At 47.3% G+C, this 26,355-nt stretch overlaps 1 protein-coding gene and 1 pseudogene across 7 annotated transcripts in view; one reads left to right on the top strand and one right to left on the bottom strand.

The window, feature by feature from the left end:
- Iqce (IQ motif containing E) overlaps nucleotides 1-26,355 on the bottom strand; it is a 41,096-nt gene that overhangs the window by 11,659 nt on the left and 3,082 nt on the right. For 5 of the 7 annotated variants that reach the window (XM_048330233.1, XM_048330243.1, XM_048330244.1 and 2 more), the window contains exons 3-14: nucleotides 25,841-25,886; nucleotides 15,451-15,579; nucleotides 14,580-14,650; nucleotides 12,171-12,284; nucleotides 12,023-12,073; nucleotides 9,680-9,753; nucleotides 8,814-8,886; nucleotides 8,535-8,584; nucleotides 6,134-6,303; nucleotides 5,491-5,546; nucleotides 3,717-3,949; nucleotides 2,789-2,893 (exon numbers count right to left, since the gene is read on the bottom strand). In XM_048330233.1, coding sequence (XP_048186190.1) covers nucleotides 2,789-2,893; nucleotides 3,717-3,949; nucleotides 5,491-5,546; nucleotides 6,134-6,303; nucleotides 8,535-8,584; nucleotides 8,814-8,886; nucleotides 9,680-9,753; nucleotides 12,023-12,073; nucleotides 12,171-12,284; nucleotides 14,580-14,650; nucleotides 15,451-15,579; nucleotides 25,841-25,886 — 1,172 coding nt within the window. The remainder of the gene's footprint in view (nucleotides 1-2,788; nucleotides 2,894-3,716; nucleotides 3,950-5,490; nucleotides 5,547-6,133; nucleotides 6,304-8,534; nucleotides 8,585-8,813; nucleotides 8,887-9,679; nucleotides 9,754-12,022; nucleotides 12,074-12,170; nucleotides 12,285-14,579; nucleotides 14,651-15,450; nucleotides 15,580-25,840; nucleotides 25,887-26,355) is intronic. The other 2 variants (XM_048330240.1, XM_048330247.1) reach the window with 2 other exon arrangements.
- LOC125339170 lies at nucleotides 21,343-22,446 on the top strand (annotated as a pseudogene).

Below are 26,355 nucleotides of genomic sequence, written 5' to 3'. Positions count from 1 at the left end.
TCCAGAAACCCCATCAGAACTCACTGCACCAATGCCCGGACTACTGCAAAGGAAGTAGATGGGATTTTTCTTTCGGTGCTGGGGTGGAAGCCAAGCCCTCTCACATGCTTGGCGCATTTTTGACCACTGAGCTACATGGCTCAGCTTGCTGTGGGGTGCTTTTTGTTTTTTTGTTTTGTACTAGAGTTTGAACTCTGGGCTTCTAGTTTATAAGCATTCCACCACTTTCGCCATTCCCACCCCTTTTCTGCTTTAGTTATTTTTCAGATATAGTCTCATACTTTTGCCTAGAGCAGCCTTGAGACTGTAATCCTCCTATTTTCAATTTCTGAGTAGCAGGGATTACAGGTAAGCACCTCTTTGGTCCCTCTCCTGTCAGGTTTTAATAAACAATGTGAGGCTAGGTGCCAGCGGCTCACACCTATAATCCTAGCTGCTCAGGAGGCTGAGATCTAAGGACTGTGGTTCAAAATTAGCCTGGGCAGAAAAGTCAGTGGGACTCTTTTTATCTCCAACTAGCCACCACAAAGCCGGGAAGTGGAACTGTGGCTGAAGTGGCAGAATGCTAGCAAGAGCAAAAAGCTCAGGGACAGCACCCAGGCCATGAGTTCAAGTCCAAGGACCAGCACATATACATACACAAACCACAAAAAGATAAATAACAATAAAAATATGAATGAAAGGAATAATAACATACGTATAATCTTACTAGACACTAAAGGTAAAAATGCTTTGTTTCTACACAGCTGCCCTTTCTGACCTAATTCTAGCCTTCCGACAAAATTAAGTCACAATCTTCAGAAAATAAAATATTTTATGTTCATTCCACAAATCTCTGTCATAATGGTTATTCTAGGTACTAAATATTTTTGCTCTAATTTCTAATCTGGTTCTTTTTCCATTTTTAAAAATTGATAGATCCTTTGGCGTACCCTCTGGGTCACTGTATATGATTTTGGTACACTGGATATTGTATATATGCTTACCTGAACTAGGGAAGGGAAAGAAAAATGAGGGAGAATATAACAAATAAGACAAGAACTGTACTCACTACCTTATTATGTAACTGTACCCCCTCTGTACATCACCTTGTCAATAAAATTTAATTAAAAAAAACAACAAAAACATAACAGTCAAGAAATAAAAGAACTTTTTCAACTTGAAAAATAAACTGATAGAAGACCGGTACTGTGGCTTATGTCTATAATCCCAGCTACTCAGGAGGTTGACATCTGAGGATCATGGTTCAAAGCCACTTGTTGCTTCTGTTGTTTGTAGTGCTGGGGCTTAAACCCCACAAGTGCTTTGCAAGCACTCTGCACCTGAGCTACATTCCCAGCCTTTAGTGGAATTTTGTTATAAATTTTCTATCAGGGCTGGGAATGTGGCTTAGTGGTAGAGTGTTTGCCTAGCATTCATGAAGCCCTGGGTTTGATTCCTTAGTACCACATAAACAGAAAAAGCCAGCAGTGGCCTTGTGGCTCAAGTGCTAACCAGCCTTGAACAAAAGAAGCTCAGGGACAGTACCCAGGCCCATAGTTCAAGCCCCAGGATTGGCAAAACAAAAATTTTTTTCTATCGTGTGTGTGTGTGTGTGTGTGTGTGTGTGTGTGTGTGTGTGTTGGTCCCTGGGTTTGAACTCAGGACCGGGGTGCTTTTTTCTATCGTGTGTGTGTGTGTGTGTGTGTGTGTGTGTGTGTTGGTCCCTGGGTTTGAACTCAGGACCGGGGTGCTGTCCCTGAGCTTTTTGTGCTCAAGGCAAGTACTTTACCACTTGAACCTAGCTCTACTTCTAGCTTTTTTTGGTGTTTAACTGGAGATAAATCTCATGGACTTTCCTGTCTTGTCTGGCTTTGAACCACGATCCTCAGATCTCAACCCCTTAAGTAGCTAGGATTACAGGCATGAGCCACAGTACCGGTCTTCTATCAGTTTATTTTTCAAGTTGAAAAAGTTCTTTTATATTTCTTGTTATTTTCTGATTGTGGTCTCACATTTATGCCTGGGCTGGACAATGGTCCTCCTGCTTGCATTTCCCATGTAGCTGGGATGACAGGCATGTGCCATCATACCCAGTTTTGTATTGATTTAGATGGAGTTTTGTGAACATTTTTGGTTGGGCTGGCCTCAAACCACGATTCTTCTGATCTCCACCTCCCAAGTAACCAAGGTTACAAGGCATGCATCACCATGACCTGTGGTAGTTCACTACTTAAAATGTGTAATTCCATGTTTTTTAAATGCAATCGAATGACACACAAACATCACGTTCATTTCAGAATCGTTCCAGCACCCCCCCAAAAACCCCTTACCTACTGGGGACTCCCTGCCCCTCAGCAGTGGCCCTCTCTGCCTAGCCCACACTGTCACCTTGCTCCTCTCAGGAGCTGTGTCCTCTGGTGGCTTGTGGCCCCCTTCCTGTGCTCCTGGCTCCTCTACCATGCGGGCCAGTGCTCCTCTGCAAGAGGTGGGAGGCATGCTGCTGAGGGGCAATGACACTGGGCTGTGTGGCCCAGAACAGAGAGTGACCGCACCCTCTGCATGTGAAGAGACCACATGGCTACCCACAGAGACACAGGGGAGCGGCCTGCACTCCATAGGGCCAATGCTGGCCTTCAATCACGAGCCTCTCCTGGGTTTGGAGTTTTACTCCAAAGGCAAAAGAATACTGCTGTTAGTGCCCAGGAAGAGGCGTGCCTCTCTGGGCTGAGACTCTAGGGGCAGGGGTGTCCTGCTGGGCAGGAAGGTGCAAGTGCGCCAGTCCTTGCTCAAGATGCAGCCCACTTACTGCAGAGCCTGCTCGCGCTCCTGCCTTCCCTGCTCATTCTCCCTGGCCTTCTCCAGCTCCTGCTCCAGGCTGGCCTTCGTGTGCAGCAGCTGCTTCACCTCCACCCTGAAGATACAGAACCATGTTTCCACAGTTGCCTGCAAAACCCAGGGGCCCCAGTGCCTGACGGCTGTACTTCCTCAGACTCGGCTCCACATGGAGCCCCAGGGCCCTCTGATAAATGAGACAGATGCTCCTTGAGTGTGGAGAAGAGCCCTGTCTGTCACAAAGGAAGGACTCCCTAAATGTGACTTCTTAGACACTGCCAGAAGTGACATGCTTCATTAAGAACCCCCTCAGGACATGGGGACTCATGCAGTGTAGGGGGAAAGGGGGTCTGGCAGCGTCCACGGCTCTACAGTGCTGACCGGCTTCAGGCAGGCCTGGGCGGGCCTGAGGTCCTCCCCTCCTCCCCAGCTCCCAGGTGGCGCTAACGCTCTGGGCTTTGCAGCCACCCTGAGAGGTGCAGCCACTGGGGCAGTGGCACAGACATGAATGTGAGACATTTACGCATGGTGGCCACACCAGGCGAGCAGCAGAGAGCTGGATGGCCGGCCATGTGGGAATTGGCCTCCAGCTCACAGAACTGCAGGATGGACACAGACTGAGGCTGCTACCCTGCAAGGTTCTGCCCTCTGACCCGCATCCCACTGAATATCTGGTCCCATGTCTCATCTGAGGCACAGGCTGCACGCCACGGGTGTCTTCCTATTCTGAGACCACTCTGCCTCAGACCTCACTGGCCACACAAAATTCTCTCTAGAAAACAGAGCAACAAGTCCAGTGGGAGGCTAGCGTGGTCCCTCCATGATGTCATAGGTCACTGGGTGTCCTGGCCCCCACTCCCGGGATGGAGGAGGCATGCTGGGACAAGGGCGCAGGCACCTACTCAAACTCCAGTAGCTGTCCCCGCAGCCAGCTCCGCTCCTGCCTCAGCTCCCGCACGGCCTCCTGCAGAGGCTCGGGCTCCTCGAGTGGCGGCGGTGGCGGCGGCGGCGGTGGCGGTGGCGGCGGCGCTTTGGGCAGCTTGTGCACAGACGTGCTGGATGTGGACGGGGGCAGAGGATTCAGCCTCACCAGCTCTGCGGTCGGGAGTTTTGAACCCTCCTGAGAACTTAGTTTCTGGAGGCAACACAGGCATTTGTGAACATTATTACCATGTAGGAAAGCCAGGAGATGATGACCCACGGGGAATGTTGTTCATGAACCCCCACAGACCATGAGCCATGAGCATAAGGCTCGGGTATGTGGAAGCTTGGCCACGTGACCTGGTATCAGAGGGGGACAGCATGGGCCCCACGGGGTGGGGGGTGGGGCTGAAGGGGAGGGGTGGCCTCAGAGCCTCCAGGCAGCAGCAAGAAGGGTAGGAGGCAGGTGGGAGTGCAAGCGCCTCTTCCATTGGCACGTGCCCCGCCATGCCCAGCATTCCACCTTGATCTAGGTACCAGACATGCCAGCAGACCCCTGGCCACACTGACCGTGCTGACCTTGTTTCCCGGGGCCTGGAACGGAGGCTCCCACTTCATAGCCCTGCCTGCTTGCCCATGGCTCTCAGCCAGCTTTACTCCTGAGACATGCACAGCGCATGGCAGCACCCTACGTGGTGTTCTATGCTGAGTACATGTGAACTTATTTCATGTGTTCTCCCCTAGGATTTGCTCTGCTTTGACAAAGAGACAAAGGGCAAAGTATGATGTGGGACCAGGCGCACCCACGTGGGTTGAGGAAATGTCACCTCCCAGATTTTCTGGCTGGCAGATGGGGAGGAACAGCTTCTGGTCCAGCACACTCAAGAGTTACGCAAGGGGCAAAGGAACCGCAGTGCAGAGTCCACAGGATGCACACACCACTGGGTTGTGGGGACTCGAGGGTCACATGCACCCACCTGTGACTACACAGGACATTCGCCCACTTGGGCTGCATGGCTGTGACCTGGCTTTTTGTTTACTTGGCGGTACTGGGGCTTCAAATTACTAGGCAAGAGAGCTCATTTGGTCTAAATCCCTATAAAATGAGAGCCATAGCCAGGTACTGGTGGCTCACACCTGTAATCCCAGCTACTCAGAAGGCTGAGATCTAAGGATCACTGTTTGGAGCCAGCACAGGCAGGAAAGTCCTTAGGATTCTCATTTCCAATTAACTACAAAAAAATAAAAAACCAAAACCAAAGCAAAACAAAACAACCCACAAAAAACAAAACCCAGAGTGGAACTGTGACTCAAGTGGTAGAGTGCTAGCCTTAAGCAAAAAAGCTCAGAGGGGCTGGGGATATGGCCTAGTGGCAAGAGTGCCTGCCTCGGATACCCGAGGCCCTAGGTTCGATTCCCCAGCACCACATATACAGAAAACGGCCAGAAGCAGCGCTGTGGCTCAAGTGGCAGAGTGCTAGCCTTGAGCGGGAAGAAGCCAGGGACAGTGCTCAGGCCCTGAGTCCAAGGCCCAGGACTGGCCAAAAAAAAAAAAATAAATAAATAAATAAAAAAAAGCTCAGAGACAGTGCCCAGGCCCTGAGACCAGCACAAAAATCAAACAGCCCAGCCCTCAGGGCTTGTGCTCTTTGGTTTATACTTGGGGCCACCTGCTGGCCAGTGTTGTGCTGTGCATGTCTGGTGACCAGGGTTCATGCAGCCAGCTGCTCCTCAGCAGAGCCCTGTGCCACTCACCTTTTCCAGCTCCACAATGCGCCTCAGCAGCCGGGGCTTGCTCCAGTCCAGGTAACCTAATGGGAAGGGTAGGTTTGCACAGGGCCAGCCTGCACAGGCCCCGTTAGCTGGATGGCTTCTCAGAGATGGCCTCACAGCCTCCTTGCCTACCCCTGCACAGGTAGCAACAAAGACCCAGCCGGGAGATGCTTGACACGCAAGGGCTGTGGGAAGTCACTGTGCTAGTGCCTGAAGAATCCTGGCTTGACCGGGGAAGGTCGCCAATGACTTCTGCCTTGTCAAACCCAAGCTCCCGTTCTTGGTCCTCATTCCCGGGCCCTCACCGGCCACTTCCCAGCCTTCCTGAGCTCAGGGCTGACTTGTTCTTCTTGGCTCCTGCTCCTGCTCGCTCCTGAGGTGGCCTCCCTTGGTTCCACACCATGCCCACAGCTGCCTGCCTCCACCTCACCATGCCTCAGACCTCACCTGCCCCATGGGTCACCAGATCTGCTAACCGGACACATCCACTTTCCAGAACATGCTACCCACAGCACATGCTGGGCACATCCCTGGGGCCTGTGTGGCCCAGGACTCCCCTGGGGCTGCTACCCTACATCTTCCCCTGCAGCAGGAGGCCTCCCCTCCCCCCTGCCCAGTAGCTTGCAGGAAATACTCTTCGTTTTGGAGACGGTGGGTGAGTTGCTTAGCACACGGTCCAGGTCTTCCTTCAAGCTCTGGTTCTCTTCAGTCAGCTCCTGGACGCTGCGGGACAGGTTCAGCAGGGCGCTGCTCATCTTCCTCTGTCTTTTCAGGCCAGGCTTCTCCATCAAGGGCCTGGCAACAACAGAGGCAAGGCTGAGGCCAGATCTGACTGCCTTAAAAGCGGCTTCCAGTGAGAAGTGGGCTTCAAGTTTTCGCCTGCTTCTTTCTGGTGGGGAGCTGAGTGGCTTTACAGCTGAGGATCTACAGTTGAATAGGGAACACTAATGCTGAACCCCAAATAAGCGAAGTGTTAACCCCGTGACAGACTCCCATTCTTACTGTGGAAGTTGTATTCAGAGATCTGTATCAGGTTTCAGAGGCCACTGCGACATGTGGAACTGGTTTTCCTTCTCATTACATAAATACCAGTAATACAACTGATTTTTGTCTCTTATCCCATGAAATAGAAAATATGGTTGATTCTCATTACTTGCAGATTCTGGATTTGCAAATTGCCCTAAGATTTATCTGCAGCCGGGCACTGGTAGCTCATGTCTGTAATCAATTCTAGCTACTCAGGAGGCTGAGATCTGAGGACTGTGGTTCAAAGCCAGCCCAGACAGAAGAGCCCTCATGAGAGCCTCATCTCCAATTAACAACTGAAAGACTGAAAGCAGAGCTGTGGCTCAAAGAGGGAGAGTGTTAGCCTTTAGCAAAAGAGCTCAGGGATAATGTCCCAAGCCCAAACCTCAAACCCCATAACTGAAAAAAAAAAAAAAGATTTGCCAACTAGCTGGGGCGCCAGTGGTGCATGCCTGTAACCCTAGCTACTTAGAGGGGCTGAGATCCAGAGGAATGCAGCTCAAGGTCAGCTTGAGCAGAAAAGTTTGCAAAATCCCTTCTCCAATTAATCAGCAAAAAAGCAGATCGGAGCCTGTAATCCTTGCCACTCAGGAGGCTGAGATCTGAGGATCATGGCTCAAAGCCAGCCTGGACAGGGAAGTCCATGAGACTCTTATCTCCAATTATCCACCAGAAAACCAGAAGTAGCATTGTGGCTCAAGTGGCTGAATGCTAGCCTTGAGCTCAAGAGCTCAGGGACAGCTCCCAGGCCCAGAGTTCAAGTCCCATGATGACAAAAAAAGGCAGGCTAGAAGCATGACTCAGTGGTAGAGGGTCAGCTACATGCAAGAAAGCCAAGCAAGTGTGAGGTTCTGAGTTCAAACCCCAGTATCGGGAAAAAAAAAATGAAAAAAAAATCCTGTAAACCAAAACCAGTGCTCATGGAGCTTTTGAGGTGAGCCATCCACGTGGGGATGGCTGAGAAAAGAATCTGAGGCTACATAATTTTCTCACAGGTAAAGAATACTCTTTTTGCTGCTTGTTTAAGGCAAAAAGACACTAGTGCACCTCTGTGGCTTTGTGTTGTGATTTCGCTGCTGGAGAGGCCCGGGGCACAGCTGAAACACTGTCCAGCCTTCTGCATGGGAGGCGACCAGAAGGCAAGCATGAAAGGGACCAACTTGGGCAGGGAAGATGGTGTGAAGAGAACATGAATGGAGGATGCTGGAACCTGAGCCCGCACCACCCGGAGCGAAGGTGCAGTGCCTGCCAACCCACTGCCCATGGGAACTGCATGGAACAATACTCATTTCTCTTTTATTATTGTGTGCCAGTCCTGGGGCTTGAAATCAGGGCCTAAGAACTGTCCCTGAGCTTCTTTTGCTCAAAGCTAGCACTCTTACCACTCAAGCCACAGCACCACTTCCTGCTTCTTGGTACTTAATTGGAGACAAGAGTCTCGTGGAATTTCCTGCCTGGGCTGGCTCTGAATCATGATCTTCAGATTCCAGGCTCTTGAAAAGCCAGGATCATAGGCATGCCCAGCTAAGTCTGGCTTTTTACTGGTTGAGATGGGGCCTTGTAAACTTATCTATGCTGGCCTTGAATCAAGATTCTCCCAATCTCCACCTCTTAAGCATGGGCCACTGCATCCAGCTTTGCAGAACTCATGATTGAGCCTGGGACCTCAAGCATGCTGAGCAAGGCACTACCACTTGAGCCAGGCCCCAGCCGCTGATTCAGGTAAAAGCAGTGGCTCAAGGATCTGCTTTGTAAGGCAGGCCTGTCTTTGGCAGTGCTAGTGGGAAGTGCTGGGTGGAAGGGTAGAATGAGTCATGCATGGAGTATGGGCTGGATCAGCTGTGGTAGATGCCTCACAAGGCACAGCAGTAACCCCCAAGTGCACACATCCAGCTCTCACCCACACCAGGGGGCAGGCAGGAGGGAGGAGCACTTCCAGGAGGGGCTACCTGCTGCAGGATTGGCAGGAACATTAGAAACCCGCTCTGAGAGGTACGTACTTCTTCCCTGAAGCTTCGGAGCTTGCCAACAGAGTCTGGAGACGGTGGATCTGGAAGGACCAAGTGAGTGTCAGAAGTATATGCGAGCGTGCAGTCAGCCTTCCCGTCTGCCAACAGACCCCCATTTCTGCCTCCTGTGGGACCACACACTAAGTTGCTGGGACTCATGGTTATGCTGTGCTGCGCATGCGTGGCCAGCGCATCCCTGGGCCAGCAGTCACCTCTCCCCACGTGTCTGCCTGTGACTACACGCCCTGCCCACATGGGTGGTGCCTGCACCTCATCGTCATAGGTCTCCATGGCGATGCGCATCTCCTCCAGGTTGGTGGTCTTCATGTCTGCCTGGAGTTTGCTGGGAACCCAAGTTCAGAGTTACCATGACAAGGCCAGGGCCTGGGGCAGCACCGGCAGTCAGAGAGGGGATGGCTTTGGAAGAGAACTGAGATGGGAGAGAGAAGGCCGTGTGCAGAAGCTGATGGAGGATGCCTCATGTGCAGCACTTCCCAAGCAAGCAGCTGTCCTCACATGGCGCCTCAGAAAGCAGATAGCGGGGAGGACAGACCATCCGGGGCAGGTGGGGAAGGGGATTGGATTTGAATCTTTTCCGTTTGGGGCTGTTGGCATAGTCACCTGGCTCCCGTCATGCTAAGGGCTTCGCACTAAAGGCGCCAAAGACACAGGAGAGTTGAGTACCCAGAAGCTCAGAAGCAGACCCAGGAGGAACAAAGAGTGGGGTACCGCAGGGGGGGCTGCAGATCAGACAGGTGATGTGGCTTTCCCTTTTCTCTCTGTCGGGAGCGGTCTTGCACCATAGCTCAGATGAGCCTCACACTCAATCCTGAGCGATATGCACTACCAAGCCGGGGTCGGTTTCCCTTAAACAGCTTTAACTACAGCCAAGACAGACATTTTCTTGGCACTAAGAAGACCAGAAAAGAAAAAAGACGGGGAAGGAAATGTGGACAGCTAAGTTACGGACTACGAGGCAGGGCCAGTGCCATGCAGCCACAAGAGAGGATAGGGCATTATGGGCTGGCATCAGCACCCAGGAAATGCACCCTAGAGACAAAGAGACACTAGCAAGAAGACAGAGATGGAGGAGCAAATGGCTGGTCCCTGCCGGCGGTGCCTGGGCTTGCTCACACCTGATGGTGCTGTCCTTCTCCTTGCACTGCTGCTCCAGCCGGAAGATCCTCTGCTTGAGCCCGGTGATGACCTGCTGGCAGAGGGCCGCCACCTCAGCCAGCGTCTCTGGGGCCCAAGTTCTCCCCACTCCTGCTGGAGGCTCAGGCTCATTTGACTCACACAATCCCACCCAGCTGGACCCTTCCACTTGCCCATCCTTCCTTCTTTCCAAAGCAGTCCTCCCTGTAGGCCACTGCCCTACTTGCTGTCCCTTATTGTGTAGGGAACAAAGGGCACAAGACGTGGACATGGGGCGGTGGCGGCAGCAGCTGTAGTAGCAGCTGGGCCCTGAGCGCAGGGCATGCTCGGGAGAACAGGCTCGATGCACTGTCCACCATTCCTCTCCAGGAAGCTACTGTGACCTTCCACATCAAAACTAGGACCTGGCTTATATTCAGCATCATTGTCAGTCCTCACGAGGGAAGAGGGCAGCAGGGCAGAGTCTGGCATACTCGCCTATTACCTCCTCCTGTGTGTGGGCTCATACCCTCAACAGACTGTACCGACATGCTCATCTCACCACACAGCTTTCACGTCAGGTCCTCATCTCACGTGAACACCATTCTTCAAATCAACCATGGCTTTATGGAGGAGGCCACTCTCCTCGCCCCCAACAGGCACCTGCCTAGCCCACAGGCTGTCACAGAGGGGCTTGCTGTTGTGTGCACACGCTTGTGCAGGCACACCAGCATACTGGGGCAGTCTGCTGCTAACTACAGAGCTGTGTGCATGCTTTCCCATCCTCTCAGTACCCCTGGCCTGTGACGCCCCTCCTACACGTACACATCTGCACTGTTCTTCTACAACAAGACATACACATTCCCAGAGACTTCTTTCCAATTAACCAACACAAAGCCGTAAGTGGAGGTGTGGTTCAAGCGGTAGAGACTCTCAAGTGCAAAAGCAAGTGAGAGTTGAGGCTGTGAGTTAAAATCCAAGTACTGGCACATTAAAAAAGAAACAACAAAAAACAATTTGTCTGACTGATCTGGCTTTGAAGCTTGTCAGATCGCAGCCTCCAGAGTAGCTGGGATTACAGGCATGTTCCCTATGTCTTGCAGTGGGCAGCCATTTGACTGACGATTGCCTCTGCACAGCCCATCCACTGTGTAGGTTCCTGGCACACCAGTTCTGCTCGTTCACCAAAGGTAGTTTTGATCATTTATGTGGTTTGCTGCTTTGCTTTACAGTGTGAGGCTTTGCTCTAACTTCTTCCCATAAGAACGGCCTGGTTCTGGTGTGATTGGGCTGGGACAGAGTTAGTGTAGCCAGGGGAACCGACTTAGGCAAATCTGTTTCCTGATTTCAGGAACTCTGTTACACAGGAGCAAGCAGGTCACATCTTTGTGCAAAGTGAACCACCTCACAGCACAGCTGTGGTACCAGGTGCTCTGCTTAGCCAGGAGTGGGGCCTGTGGTCCCTACTGCTGTGGAGGCTGAGGTTGGGGATGGCCCGGGGCCAGCCTGCAGCACCTAAGACACTGCCTAATCTCATTCACTGGCTACCTGATTAAGGAAATAAAACTATTTTCCTGTAGAAACATCCAGACCCATCCAGAAGCCTTTGGCAAGGGCATAGAGCTACAGCACGCTTCCTGTTACACTCATCATGCATGTACTGCATTTCAGAAACTGCTTCTCTTTAGTGGGTTGTAGAATTTTTTCTACACATTCTGGGCAGAAAGCAACTCTGCGTTACTTGGTATCATCCTACCTCCCATCATATGGTTCCATTTCCACCTTAATGTGGAGCATTTTTAGCAAATGTTGATCTAGGTGATACAGTTCGTGAGTCACATCATTACTTCCTATACTTGGTAACATGGAAACTGGCTTCCCCATCCAGAAAGGGCCTCCTCCATGCCTCTGTCACCAGGCACACACCTCATCCACAGATGGTGCCTCCTCCATTCCTGTCACCTGACGTGCCTCAGATGCTGCAACACAGCCACAGCGCAGCCCTCACCAGCCTGGGTGCCTGGCACTCAGCAGAGGAGCTTGCTGCTAGACCCACGGTGTCGTCAAGGACATGGGCTGCCTTGTCCATGCAAATCACGCAACCCAGCTGTGCACTGGACTAGCTGCCACCTTGGTTCTTCTCACTAACATTCATTTTTTGGCTTCTGTGTTAAGCCTGCTCACCCCATCTTATTCCTTATGACAAATCCTGAGGCATCTTCTTAGCACCCTATGGCTCTGAGAACAGTTCTAGAAAGTTCTGGTTCCCCATCCCTGCAGCAATGGCTGTACAAGTACAGCCCTCGGTGTCCCTACCTGTGATCTTGGAGGCAGGCTCTACTCACCCAGCCAGAATCAGGCCTCTTGTCCGCCAGAGTCCGGATGAAATCTGAGCCCTGCGGTGAGCGGATGGAAGCAGAAGAGGTGGGTACCCCAACTGCCACCCCTGGCTCCCTCCTCATGCAATCAGGGGCCAGGCCGCAGATGACTTACCCGCCCTGGGTCCAGCAGCTGCTCTATCTGTCGATCCTTCCTGTTATTTTCCTCTTCCAAGCGCCGCAGCTTTGTCCTCATCAGGTCCACATCGTTTTTCTGCATGTGCAGCAACTGGAGCAGAGAGGGCCAGCGTACAGTGACACAGTGACACATGGGTCCTGGGAGGGGCATCCTGAGCTGCCTGTTTCCCCTCAGGGCGCAGCATGGGGTGGGAGGATTGGGGAGATCGTGGGTCACAATGAGGACCTTTTATGAGGAGGTGATAAAGATGAAGACTCTTTAGTGTCCTCACTTGGAAAAGCTTTGTGCAATCTGGAAAACCCAGAAAACCTGACCAGTGTGAGTTAAACTGAGGTCAAGGCTGGGTGGAGCTCAGCAGTAGGGCATTGTTCAGCATGCATGAGGCCCAGGGCTTGATCCCAGCACAAGCAAGGAGAAAGGAAGAGAAGGAAAGGAAGCAAAGCTTTGATGTGGAACAGAACACTACTTTGGTTTTCTTTCTGCTTCATCTGGACATAATGTGAAGAAGCTAACACCAACGGGCAGACAATAAAAGCCTCCAAAATGAACTGGGTGGCAGTGAATCACCCCTGTAATCCTAGCTGCTTAGAAGCTAGGATCTAAAGGACTGTCGTTCAAAGCCAGAATGGACAGAAAAGTCTCTCCATGGAGATAGAAGGAGACTCCTATCTCCAATGAACCAGCAAAAAGACTGGAAGAGGAGCTATATAGCTCAAGTGGTCAAGTCACAGCCTTGACCATAAAAGCAAGTAAGAGAAAGAGGCTCTGAGTTCAAGCACCAGTTCTAGCCCCTACTAAAAAGCCCCCCAAATGGTTCTCTTCAGCTAAGGGCAGACAGCCCATGACTGTAGACCAGGCACAACCACATGGGGGCGCTGTACAGCCGGGTCAGGTAGGCAGACCTCAGGGCTGCAGGAGCCAGGGGTGCTGAGGTTACCTGACAGAAGGTGGGGCGGGGGTAGAACCCCATCAGCATGCCACAAGGGCAGGTAAAGGCCAGGTGTGGAACTGCACATCCAACTGCCTGCAGGTGGTGAGGTGTCCCCAGAGCAACGTAATGGGGGCCTGAGTCTCATGACATAATAGCCTACATGTTTCAGTGGAGAACTCTTTTCATATGAAGGACCAGAAAAGTCTTATTTGAATCTCATTTGAATGAGATTTTTCAGCAGCCTTCCTAGAAAATCTTCCTTAGCAAACATGTTTGAGCAAATTAAACAAGACATGAACAAAATGGGAATGACAGAACTGGAAAGCATACGAGGAAAGTTACAAACCCAGTGATGAGCATCAGGATGGCCAGGACATGTGAATTCGCAACACACCTCAGGCAGTGTACTGATAAACAGCCTGGATTATTATATTGCATCTTCTCAACAGGTCAACAAAGCCAACAGGATGTGGGGTGGGCACTAGGGTTCAAACCCCAGTCTAGCTCTGAATCTCAGTATGTCCCCAGCCCTTTTTTTATTTTGGCAGGTGTCACTAAGGCGCTTAGTCTGGCCTCTGCTTTGAGACCCTCCTGCCTCTGCCTCCCAAGTAGCTGGGATTTCAGGCATGGCCTCCATGCCTGGCTACCATATCCATTTTCTAACAGGAAGCTGAGGCACTGTACACAGGAAAACTGTTGGGGTACTCAGGATCTCAGAGAATGTGGCCCACATCTTGGAGGGTGGGAGGCAGGCTGATTTTAAGCAGATGTGCCTTTGAAGAGAGTTGGTACCATGTTCCCAGAGGCCTAACCGTAGCTGGAGAAGAGCCTTGGGAGCAGTGCACAGGCTTCCCCAAGGGCACTCAGCCATCTCCTAACCTAATGGAAATTCCCTCCATGATCCCAAATAACAGCAGCTCCATGGTGCAGGCAGCCAGAAGAGCAACATGGAGATTAAGGCAACAGAGGGAGCCCAGTTACCTGCTTTGGAAACAGCATTCATGGGAGCTAGTGCAATGATGTCACGTGAGGCCATTCCCACCCCACTGAGTGTAGCCGTGGGAGCAGGTGCTCGATCTCTGTCCTGCTGGCTAAGTGATATGTCTCAAGTTGATGTCAGCGGCTGTAATGAGGGCCCTGTCTGCCTGTAGGCTTTGTTGAATGTTGTCACATGAGTGGGTCACCTGAGCAGGTTAACGATACCACACCAAGTGCCCCTTCTGTGCTATTGAAGGCTGGCATGGGGACCCTCACCAGCCCATTGCCCTTGAGTAAGTGGAGCCAGTGTGGGCTGGCCAGGTTGGGAGCTGAGGCTTGGGTGCTGCCCAGAGCAGGTGTCACCTTCTGGACAGCTGCTGTGACCAGGCCTCCCTCAGCCAGTGTATGAGTGATACTCGGGCTCTACCCGAAGGGCACACCCTGGCCCTGACATGGTGAAAGGCAGGCAGGTCTACCTTCTTCAGCTCAGTGATCTCGTCGTACATGTCTTCTTTCTCTCTGTAGATGGTAATCCCCGGGGTGTGGCCTGGAGGAACACACAGGCTCTCAGAGGTCATTGAAAGGGAGAGAATTCCTGGCTACCACTTAGTGGAAAGCTGGAAGTTAGTGATATTCCCTTCTTAAGCAGTGAAAAAAGGACCCTAAGTCTCTCAACCAGCCAGGCATGGTGGTAAGCCTGTGATCCCCACTACTTGGAAGGCTGTGACAAGGATCACTCCAGCCCAGCCCAGCCCAGCTGGCATGCCCAGTAGGGCTGGCGCAGCACCTGTGCGGCAAGTTCTTTGTCCCATGGCTTCTCTCAGGTAGCTAGGAGTGCCACTGGCACTGAGTGGGGGTCCATGAGTGCTCCCAGTGAGCATGAACTCTGTGGGCTGGGCCTGTCGTCCTGGCTCGAATGCAAGGGCAATGGAAGCTTTCCCTATCCTCACCCTTCTGGGTTGCAAGAAAACTCCCACCACCCAGAAGACACCCTGCTGAGACACCCTGTTGAGGCTGGCTCAGCACAGGCCCCCACAGTCAAATGGCAAGGCCCTGGCATGTAGCATCATGCAGCGTTGCAGAGAATCCACTACATGATGTCTCCAAGGAGCAGCGTCATGTGGAACAGCTTGCAAACCCCCCATAAATGTCACAGTGGGCTCTTCTAGCTGCTGGAGCTGGCCCTGCCACACACACCCCAGCCACCCAGCAGGGCTGAGATGCAGCAGAGCAGAAGGGGCCCCTGCATCACCTGAGCAGATCCGGCGAACCTTGCCCCAGTGTCCCTAGGCACCAGGCCTGGCGACACCCAGGGAGCACCCTCTCTCCAGTCACCCTGCCATATACCTTGCTTAGCAGCACCCAGCCAGAGCTTCTGCGGTGTCTGGGCCAGCCTGCTGCTCAGAGGCATGCCTCCCGCGGTCCGCAGGGACCGCCACGACGTCATTTTCCGTGGCTTGGTGTAGTAAGGTGATTCTGGAAAGCCAACACATGGTTAGCAATGTGCCCTGATATGCAGACTTTACACAGACAAAAATGGGTCAGTGAGGCATGGCTCAAATGGTGCAGTACCAGCTTGGAGTGAAATAGCCAAATGAAAGCACAAGGCCCTGAGTTCAAGCCCAAGTACCAGCACAAAAATATTAAGACAAAAGTGGCAAAACTAAGTGTTTGCTTTTTGTGCTGGCCCTACAGCTTAAACTCAGGGCCTGGGCACGGTCTCTGAGCTTCTTTTACTCAAGGCTGGTACTCAATCTCTTGAATCACAGTTCTACTTCTGGCTTTTCTTTTCATGGTTAACTGGAGGTAAGAGTCTTAAGGATTTTCCTGTCTGGGCTGGCTTTGTTTTTTGTTTTGACTTTTCTTTTCTTTTTCTTTTTCTTTTTTATTATAAAACTGATGTACAGAGAGGTTACAGTTTCATACGTTAGGCATTGGATACATTTCTTGTACTGTTTGTTACCTTGTCCCTCATACCCCCCTCCCCCCTCCCCCTGTCCCCCCATGAGGTGTTCAGTTCACTTACACCAAACAGTTTTGAAAGTATTGCTTTTGTTGTTGTTTCTCGTATTTTACCCTTTGTCTCTCAATTTTGGTATTCCCTTTGAATTTCCTAATTCTAATACCAGTACACACTGTTTCCCATACACTCAGATAAGATTACAGAGATAGTGTAGATACAATCACAAGAAGGTGATACACGAACATCATCACTAGTAGGAACTACAGATACACATGGGATGTTGAAAGAAGTTACAACTCTGATATAACAATCATTTTCATAAAATGGAGTTCATTTCAATTAGCATCATCTTATGTGGTTATAAGGGTATAGCTATTGGGCTCTTGTGATCCTCTGTTGTGACTTGCCTAAACCTGTGCTAATTATTCCCAATAAGGGAGACCATAGAGTCCATGTTTCTTTGGGTCTGGCTCACTTCACGTAGTATAATTTTTTCCAAGTCCTTCCATTTCCTTACAAATGGGGCAATGTCATTCTTCCTGATAGAGGCATAAAATTCCATTGTGTATATGTACCACATTTTCCTGATCCATTCGTCTACGGAGGGGCATCTGGGTTGGTTCCAGATTCTCGCTATGACAAATTGCGCTGCAATGAACATTGTTGTACTGGTGGCTTTACTTTGATTTTGTTTGTAGTTTTTTGGATAAATACCCAAAAGTGGGGTTGCTGGGTCATAGGGGAGTTCTACATTTAGCCTTCTGAGGAATCTCCATACTGCTTGCCAGAGTGGCTGAACCAGTTTACATTCCCACCAACAATGAAGTAGGGTTCCCTTTTGGCCACATCCCTTCCAACAACTGTTATTGTTAGTTTTCTTGATATATGACATTCTTACTGGGGTGAGATGGAATCTCAATGTTGTTTTGATTTGCATTTCCTTTACAGCCAGTGATGTAGAGCACTTTTTCATATGTCTCTTGGCCATTCTCATTTCCTCATCAGAGAAGTCTCTTTGTAGGTCTTTAGCCCACTTGATGAGTGGGCTATTCTTTGCGATTTTGTTTTGGAGGAAAGTAATTTTTTTAGTTCTGCATATATTTTAGATATGAGGCCTTTGTCTGTTGAATGGCCGGTAAAGATCTTCTCCCAGTCTGTGGGCTTTCTGTTTATCTTGCAAGCTATGTCCTTTGCCGTGCAGAAGCTCTGCAGTTTGATGCAGTCCCATTTGTCCAACCTTTCTTTGATTTGTAGCCTTTCTGGGTCTTTGTTCAGGAAGTTCCGTCCTGTGCCAAGGAGTCTGGGCTGGCTTTGTAATCCTCAAATCTCAGACTCCCAAGTAGCTAGGATTCTAGGCCTGATCTACCAGCACTCTGCCGGCAAAACTAAATATTCAAAAGATTTGCCTACCTCACAACTATTTTGTCAAAAAGCAAAAGGTTCAGTTATCTTATTCATTTGATAGGGGTCTTGCTATACTGATGACTCAGGCTGGCCTTGAACCTCTGGACTCAGGTGCTGTTCCTACTTCAGCCTCCAAAGCAGCTAGGACTACAGATGCACGATGCCCAACTTTATGACTACTTTATACATGTACACAACCACTCACATTTCTTTTAACTTTTACTATACAATAATGGGATATTTAAAAGAATGAGAAATTCTAAAAATGTCCTAATTCTACCAAAATTCTATCCAAAATTTTCAGATATTTATACTTTTAGTCACCATCACAGTGAATGTGTAATTGTTCCTTTATATTTAATATTATAAATATTTTTCCTTGCTGGTATTGGGGTTTGAGCTCAGTCCCTTTTGCCCTGGCTATCTTTTGAAATAGGGTCTCAATGTATGTCCGGGCTGGCCTGAACTGTGACCCTGTTTGTGTTTCCCTCCCTAGCTGGGTGACAGATGCATAGCACAGTGCCCAATCTTTTGCCTCAAACCATCATTCCCTGATCACTGCCCCACCAAGTAGCTAGGAGAGGGTTTGAGCTGTGTGGCTCAACCTGTAATACTTTCTCAGGTTGCTACATGGTGATATAATGGGGACATTTTAATTTAGTATGTAAAATATCTAGAAGAAATGAAGGCTGGGGGTATGGCTCAAGTGCTATAACACCTGCCTAGCAAGTACAAGGTCTTTTAAACTCCAGTACCATCAAAAAAAAAAAAGTGAGAGAAATGAGAAAAATCATACTTTTCTAGGGCATCCTTGATTTTGTTATCATGAAGGATACATTTTTAAAAATTACTGTTTATCTATGATTCACTTCCTTAATTACATAAAATAGACCATATATATGTATGCATATATGTATACATATATATGTATACATACATATATATATATGAAGGCACTTGTGGAGCATTTGTCTGTATTGGCACTTGAAAGCAGGGCCCCAAGTTCTTGCTTACTGTTTTGTTTTGCTCACGGCTGGTACTTTACCATTTCAGCCACACCTCTGCTTTTAGTTAACTACAAGGAGGTAAGAGTCTTGCAGTTTTGTCTGCCTGGGCTGGCTTGAACCTTGATCCTTGGATCGCAGCCTCCTGGGTAGTTAGGATTATAGGCGTGAGCCACCAGCACCAAGTTCATAGACCATCCCTACACATTTTAATAGCAATAGAACTATGTCTAAATATACATACACATAAGAACAAATGAAAATTCTTTTTTTTTGCCAGTCCTAGGCCTTGGACTCAAGGCCTGAGCACTGTCCCTGGCTTCTTTTTGCTCAAGGCTAGCACTCTGCCACTTGAGCCACAGCACCACTTCTGGCCTTTTTGTATATATTGTGGTGCTGGGGAATTGCACCCAGGGCTTCATGTATATAAGGCAAGCACTCTTGCCAGTAGGCCATATTCCCAGCCTGAAAATTCTTATTTTGTTTATGTGTTTGCCTTTGTTGCTCTTTAGGTTTGGTTCATCTGCTTATTTGTAGTGATATTTTTGGCATATCAGACACAAGTAATTCTATATTCTCCTCCCATGTATTCCTCAGCTCTGTTTTTCTCTCCCTCCTTTGCTTCACAGTCATAAATGTAGGGCACAAGACCCACGTTTCAGTATTCAATCTTATTTTTATTTTTTTGTGCCAGTTCTGGGGCTTGAACTCAGGGTCTGGGCTATGTCCCTAAGCTCCTATTGCTCAAGGCTAATGTTCTACTACTTGAGCCACAGACTCACTTCTGGCTTTTTGGTAGTTGAGTAGAGATAAGAGTCTCATAGACCTTCTTGCCTGGGATGGCTTTGAACCAACAATCTTCAGATCTCAGCCTCCTGAGTAGCTTGGATTCCAGGTGTGGGCCTGTCTGTCTTTTTTTTTTTTTTTTTTTTTTCTTTTTCAGTACTGGGGATCTTGCGAGCCCAGTGCCTCATGCTGGCTAGGAAGTATTTTACCACTGAACTGCATCCCTCCCCTTTGCACTTCCTCATTTGTACTTTTCTTCTGTCTACAATTAGGACTGATGTCACCCATATTTCTTCCATCTCTATTCCCCCCATCCTTAATCCTTGCAGGTAACTAGACTGCCCAAACATCATTTTGTTTGTGTGTGAGTGAGTGCATGTGTGTATGCACGCACACGTTATCTGTTCAATTTCTACATCTATCTCCCCTCTTCCCCCTCAACACAATGCTAACTTGATCTTTTCTACTTACCTCACTCCACTTTCTTATTAACCTCCTACCCTTCCTGGCCTGTAATAATTGAATACCTGGTTTCAATCATTATTGTTTCCCTCACTGTCTCCTTCCCCTTACAACTCTGGTTAACTTAAGTCTTCCTAGATCACAGAGATACATCTTTGCTTCTATATTTATCTAGAGATGCTGGCACAGCAGTGGTCTTCATCAGGGAATGCCCCCAACACAGGGTTGTGTTTTATCAACAACATCAGCTTTTGCAGCCAAGCTTCCTCACACCTCGAGTGGAGAAGAGGTCCACACAGAGTCCTGAGCATTGAAACTGAAGGTGTGACCTGTGAGCCACACACCTCCAATCTAGTGACAGGAAAGAAAAGTACACCACCACACAGCTACTATATAGTCTTAGGGAACCTGCAAGAAGTCGTCAGCTATGAACTCATTACCTGACTTATGAAATGGTAACCCCTCTGTGTATCACCTTTGTAACAATGATAAAATAATTTTAAAAAGAAATAATCAACTAAAAGGAAACCGAAGATTGACATATTCATCAAAAACTTGGCCTTGGATGCATAACTCTCAGCATAAAACCACAAAGTTCATGAGTAAACAAGGCAACATGTCTCTCTCAAGAGCTAACAACTTTATAATAGAGAACTTCAATGATGCTGGGTGCCAGTGATTCACACCTACAATCCTAACTACTTAGGAGGCTGAGATCTAAGGATCGTAGTTTAAAGCCAGCCTGGGCAGATAAATTCATGAGACTCTTATCTCCAATTAATGAACAAAAAGCTAGAGGTTGAGTTATAGCTCATGTGGAAGAGATCCTGAGTTCAACCGTACATTGAAAAATAATAGTAATAAAAACTAAAACCAGAGAACAAATCCTAAAAAACTCTTAGTAGAGCATCTAACAGAGCAAAACCAGTTGATAATAGAGTAGTAGGGACTGAAAATAAAGCAGAATAAGCAAATCAGTCAAAGACTTTGAAAAAAACAAACCAAAACTAAGAAAACACAGAGTGAATGTGCAAGACAGACATCTGGGACACCATCGAAAGACCAGATCTGTACATGGGTACAGAAGAAAGAGAACAGATACAAACTTAAGGTACAGATTAACCTACTCAATAAAATAACAGCAGATAATATCCTCAACTTTGAGAAAGGCCCATCCAGAGGGAGGAGACCTACAGAACACCAAACAGGCAAAACTGAAAATATTCCTAGATACAGTATAACTAAAATACTAAATGTATAGAATAAGGAAAGAAATGTTGAAAATCTCAAAGAAGTGAAAAATTTCATACAAGGGAAAACCCATAAGAATAATAGCAGATTTCTCAGCACAGACTCTAAATGAACTCTAAATGGAAGGATGAAATAGAAGGATGTAATTGCAACCCTGAAATATAACAACTGTCAATCTGGATTACTATATACACAGAGCTATCTTTCATAATTGAGGAAGAAAGAAAAACCTTCCGTGATAAACAAAAGGAATTAATGACCACAAGACCAGCACTTCAAGATGCTTAAACACACACACACACACACACACAGAAGACAACCAAGAATAAGAAAGAGGGAAGCCCGTGGGCCGGAGACGCTGCTGCTGCAGGATCGCGACCAGAGCATCTGAGTAATAGTTCTTCAAGTCTACAATTAAAAATGGCCTCTAACAAGACTACATTGCAAAAAATGGGAAAGAAACAGAATGGAAAGAGTAAAAAAGTTGAAGAAGAGCCTGAAGAATTTGTTGTAGAAAAAGCACTGGACTGACGTGTAGTGAATGGGAAGGTAGAATATTTCCTGAAGTGGAAGGGATTTACAGATGCTGATAATACTTGGGAACCTGAAGAAAATTTAGATTGTCCAGAATTAATTGAAGCATTTCTTAATTCTCAAAAAGCTGGTAAAGAAAAGGATGGTACAAAAAGAAAATCTTTATCGGACAGTGAATCTGATGATAGCAAATCAAAGAAGAAAAGAGATGCTGCTGACAAACCAAGGGGGTTTGCTAGGGATCAGGATCCTTAATGAATAATTGGTGGCACAGACAGCAGTGGAGAATTGATGTTTCTTAAGAAATGGAAAGATTCAGATGAAGCTGACTTGGTGCTGGCAAAAGAGGCGAATATGAAGTGTCCTCAGATTGTGATTGCTTTCTATGAAGAGAGACTAACTTGGCATTCTTGTCCAGAAGATGAAGCTCAATAATTGTTTGCATTGCTTTTTATATATATTTACACACATATATAAAATCCGAGTCTTGGTTTTTGAATTAATGGTGTGAAACAATAACTACATTCTAATGAAAATCAAGTATGACATGTTGGTTTTGAAAGTAGTATTGGGGGAGTTGAGGTTTTTCTTTTTTCCTCAATAGCACTGGTTACTTTGAACAAATATAATAAAGGCTTTCTGTAGTTGCTTACTTTATTAGGAAAAAATGTTTAATACCATGGTATATTTCCTCTGCATTCAGAAACAGATTGTGGCTTTTTTTTTAATATTAGGCAATTTTGGGGGGCCATTACTTAATCAGAACAACTTGTCTTTAACTGCTATGTTGAAGGACCATCCTGAATTTTCTTTTTTGTGTTTGTGTGTGTGTAAACAAAATACTTACATAGGTAGTTTTTTGTTTTGGAGATTTTGCTTGTTTAGAGGTGTTGGGCATCAGACCCACAGCCTTGCATATGTAGGTAAATGATGTATCACTTAGTTAACTCCCTGGCCCTTGTTTTAGTTTTTTGTTGATTTTTGAGACAGGGTCTCTAGGCAGCTCAGGTTCACCTTGAACTTCCTAGGTAGCCAGGCTAGCTAGCCTCAAACTTTAGGTCCTCCTGCCTCTGCCATAGATATGCAAATGCAATAGCTTTGCAAAACTTCTTGAAAGGAAAAAATTTAAGCTAATAACAACTTCCCTCACCCAGATGAGAAAAGACAAATCTTGATTTCCTTTCACTAAAATTTCCTGTAGTGAGCATTCCTTTACAGAATACTGGGTCATGGGCTATCTAACACTCAGCTCATGGAAATGTAAAATCAGCTGGTTAGAGATGTGACTATTTAGGACCTACTGGCCTAAATGAATGGACAGAATTTTATAATTATTGACCTGCATGCTTTTTCTTTACCCCAACTCATTCCTTACATGTAGGCTCAATTATTTTCAGTATTGGGTTACTGGTTCCACAAAAGCCAGAGAAACAACTTTGTAGTAATCAGAATGTCACCCAACTGTATATTGTTTACTTTATTGTAAATAATGGTGAACAGTGGTCAATAAATAGTTTTATATTCCATTAAAAAAAAGGACAACAAAGAATAAACCCTACTACATAAATAAACCAGCAAAGAGCAAAGGAAGAACAGGAAAGATGTAACATCATAAAGACAACAAAATGAAAGGAAATACAACAGACCTTTCAACATTAACACTCTCAACTCTCCAATCAAAGGACATAGAATGGAAGCTTACCTGAACAGGTATTGTCTTACACCTCCCTTACAAAGGCAAGTATAGACTTAGGGTGAAAGGGTAGAAAAAGTTCTTTCACCCAGAGGTCCTCAAAGCAGGTTAAAGCTGTTGGGTTTGTACCTGACCAAACAGATTTTAAACTAAAATCAGTTAGAACAAAAATGACTTCACACGAATAAAGGGAAAATCCCTCAAGATAAATAAGTCATTAATGTACATACAAGTGTGCTAGATATTGAAGTGCACTAAACAGATGTTTCAGACTTACAAGTGCTGACAGACTTCAGTATTCTGCCCTCCCCAACAGAGGTCATCACACAGAATATCAGTACAAAAACTTCAGAACTAAACAACACAAACACTGTGGACCAAATGGACTCAACAGCCTTCCATAGCTTATCTCATCACACAGCCACTACACAGCACACACTCTTCTCAGCAGCACATCTGAGGATATAACACAGATCTAATGGAACTAAATCAGAATTTTTAAAAAACCTACAGAAAATATCTGAACACATGGGAGACTGAACAGCCTATTGTTGAATGAGCAGTGGATCATTGAAGAAATAAGGGCAGTAAACAAAGTTTCTGGGAACTTTTTGAAAATATCTACTAGAACCTTTGGGATACTAGCAAAGGCAGTGCTCAGAACAGTATTTATAGCTACAATGCCTAAACCAAAGAAAACAGTCCTAGAGAGTTCTCATATTGTTTAATGATATGCCTAATACTCTTAGAAAAACAGGAAAGAGGGCTGGGGATATGGCCTAGTGGCAAGAGTGCTTGCCTCGTATACATGAGACCCTGGGTTCGATTCCCCAGCACCACATACATAGAAAATGGCCAGAAGTGGCGCTGTGGCTCAAGTGGCAGAGTGCTAGCCTTGAGCAAAAGGAAACCAGGGACAGTGTTCAGGCCCTGAGTCCAAACCCTAAGACTGGCCAAAAAAAAAAAAAAGAAAAAAAAAAAAGAAAGAAAAAAATAAGGATTAAGGCAGAAATCAACAAAATAGACTAAAAAAAAAAAAAAGAACCAATGAAACAAAAAAGCTGTTTCTTTGAAAAAATAAAGACTGATAAACCTCTGGCCAATCTAACCAAAAGGAGGAAAGAAAAGACTCAAATTAGTAAAACTAGAGACAAAAAAGGGGACATTACAACAAGTTTCAATGAAATCTGGAAGTATCATGAGATCTGGGGATACTTTGAAAACCTATACTCAGATGGGAAAATCTAGAGTGGATACATTTCTAGGTACAACTGACCTACCAAAATTGAACCAAGAGGATATAAAACACTTAAACAGAACCATACAAGCAATGAGACTAAAGTAGTAACAAAGAATTTCCAACAAAGAAAAGCCCAGGACCCAGTGCATTCACTGCTGAATTCTATCTATGAGGACTTTAAAGAACTAACACCAGTGTTCCTCAAATTCTTCCAAGAAACAAGGGAGGAACACTACTGAACTCATTCTACAAAGCCAGTATTATACTTATTCCAAAGCCAAACAAGGACATAGCACAGAGAGAGAGAGAGAGAGAGAGAGAGAGAGAGAGAGAGAGAGAGAGAGAGAGAGAGAGAGAGAGAGAATATGAGAATCTATGAATTACAGACCAATCTTTTTGATGAACATTGAAACAAAAATTCTCAATGAAATGCTTTTAAGCCATATTCAACAGCATCTTAAAAAGATCACCCCATAATCAAACTGGATTTCAACTCAGTGATTCAAGGGTGGTCAACACACATAAAACCAATAAACATAATATACCATACCAACAGAATCAAGGACAAAAAAAACATTTGGTGCAGAAAAAGACTTTGACAAAATTTATTATCTGCTGAGAGAACAGCTCTCATCTCAAAAACACCCTTTAAAATCGGGTGCCAGTGGTTCACACCTATAATCCTAGCTACTTGGGAGGCTGAGATCAGAGGATCTCAGTTCAAAGCCCACCCAGGCAGGAAAGTCCCTGAGACTCTTACCTCTAACAAAGAAAAGGTGGAGGTAGAGTTGTGGCTCAAGTGGTAGACCTATCCTTGAGGCTCAGGGACAACGTCCGGCCCTGAGTTCAAGCCCTAGGAACAACACACACACACACACACACACACACACCCTTTAAACTGGGCACCAGTGGCTCACTCTTATAATCCAAGCTTACTCAGGAGGCTAAGATCTAGAAACTTATGGTTCAATGCCAGGCTGGCCAGAAAGGTCTTTGAGACTCCAAAATAACCAGCAAAAAGTGGAGCTGATGCAAGGTCTTGAATTCAAGTCCCAGTACAAGAACAACAACAACAAAAAGCTGAGCTAGAGGCATGGCTCAAGAGGCAGAGTGTCAGCCAAGCAAGCTTGAGACTCTGAGTTCAAACCCCAATACTGTCAAATAAAAAACTCAGAAACAAACAAAAAATATCATTTAACTTCGTGTTGTTTGGGCACTGAGAAAAGAAGAAAAAGAGAAAAGACGGGGCACAGAGGGCTGTGTTGAGCCTCAGCCTGAGAACAGGCCACCTTGAGGTCCCAAAGAAAGTGCCATAAATGTGTCACTTGTCCCAAGTGTATAGCAAGGAAACACCCCTCCCTCCAGGCCACACCAGGAAGTGGAGGCCTGCCCATACTCACTGGGTGAGGTGGACAGAGGCTTGTGGGAGACTTTCCTTTCTGCTTTCTGAAAGAGAAGAGGCATAATATGAACCACTGAGCTGCACATACCACCACAGAGCCCTACTGTGAAGCCGTGGCCTGCTCAGAGGGCCACCAGATAGGACAATGGCCCAGCTGAGCGCTATGTCTGGCTGAGGGGACCTTGTGGGACTGGGGCTATGGGCCTTGAAAGGAAGACCCTGGCCACTAGTGTCACACCTCCCACTGGCTTTCTTCATGGCATCTACTGGTGTCTGCATAGAGGACCTGGCAAGACAGAACCTCTGTGAGCCAGTGCAAAACCATGAGGAAGAGTGGCCCAGCAAAGACCCCCATGTGGAGTGCTGTCTGGGACAAGCACACTGCCTGCGCTGAACAGGGAGCAGATTTGGTTCTGCTTCTGGGTCCGTGGCCTGGAGACAGGGCCCTTGTGTGCTTCACATCAGGTTAGGAAGGTAACAATGAACAGCTAGAGTCTCATGTGAATTCTTGGG

Source organism: Perognathus longimembris, chromosome 1 (assembly GCF_023159225.1).
Source record: "Perognathus longimembris pacificus isolate PPM17 chromosome 1, ASM2315922v1, whole genome shotgun sequence".
Taxonomy (NCBI): Eukaryota; Metazoa; Chordata; class Mammalia; order Rodentia; family Heteromyidae; genus Perognathus; species Perognathus longimembris.
This window is presented reverse-complemented; position numbering and strand designations above follow the sequence as displayed.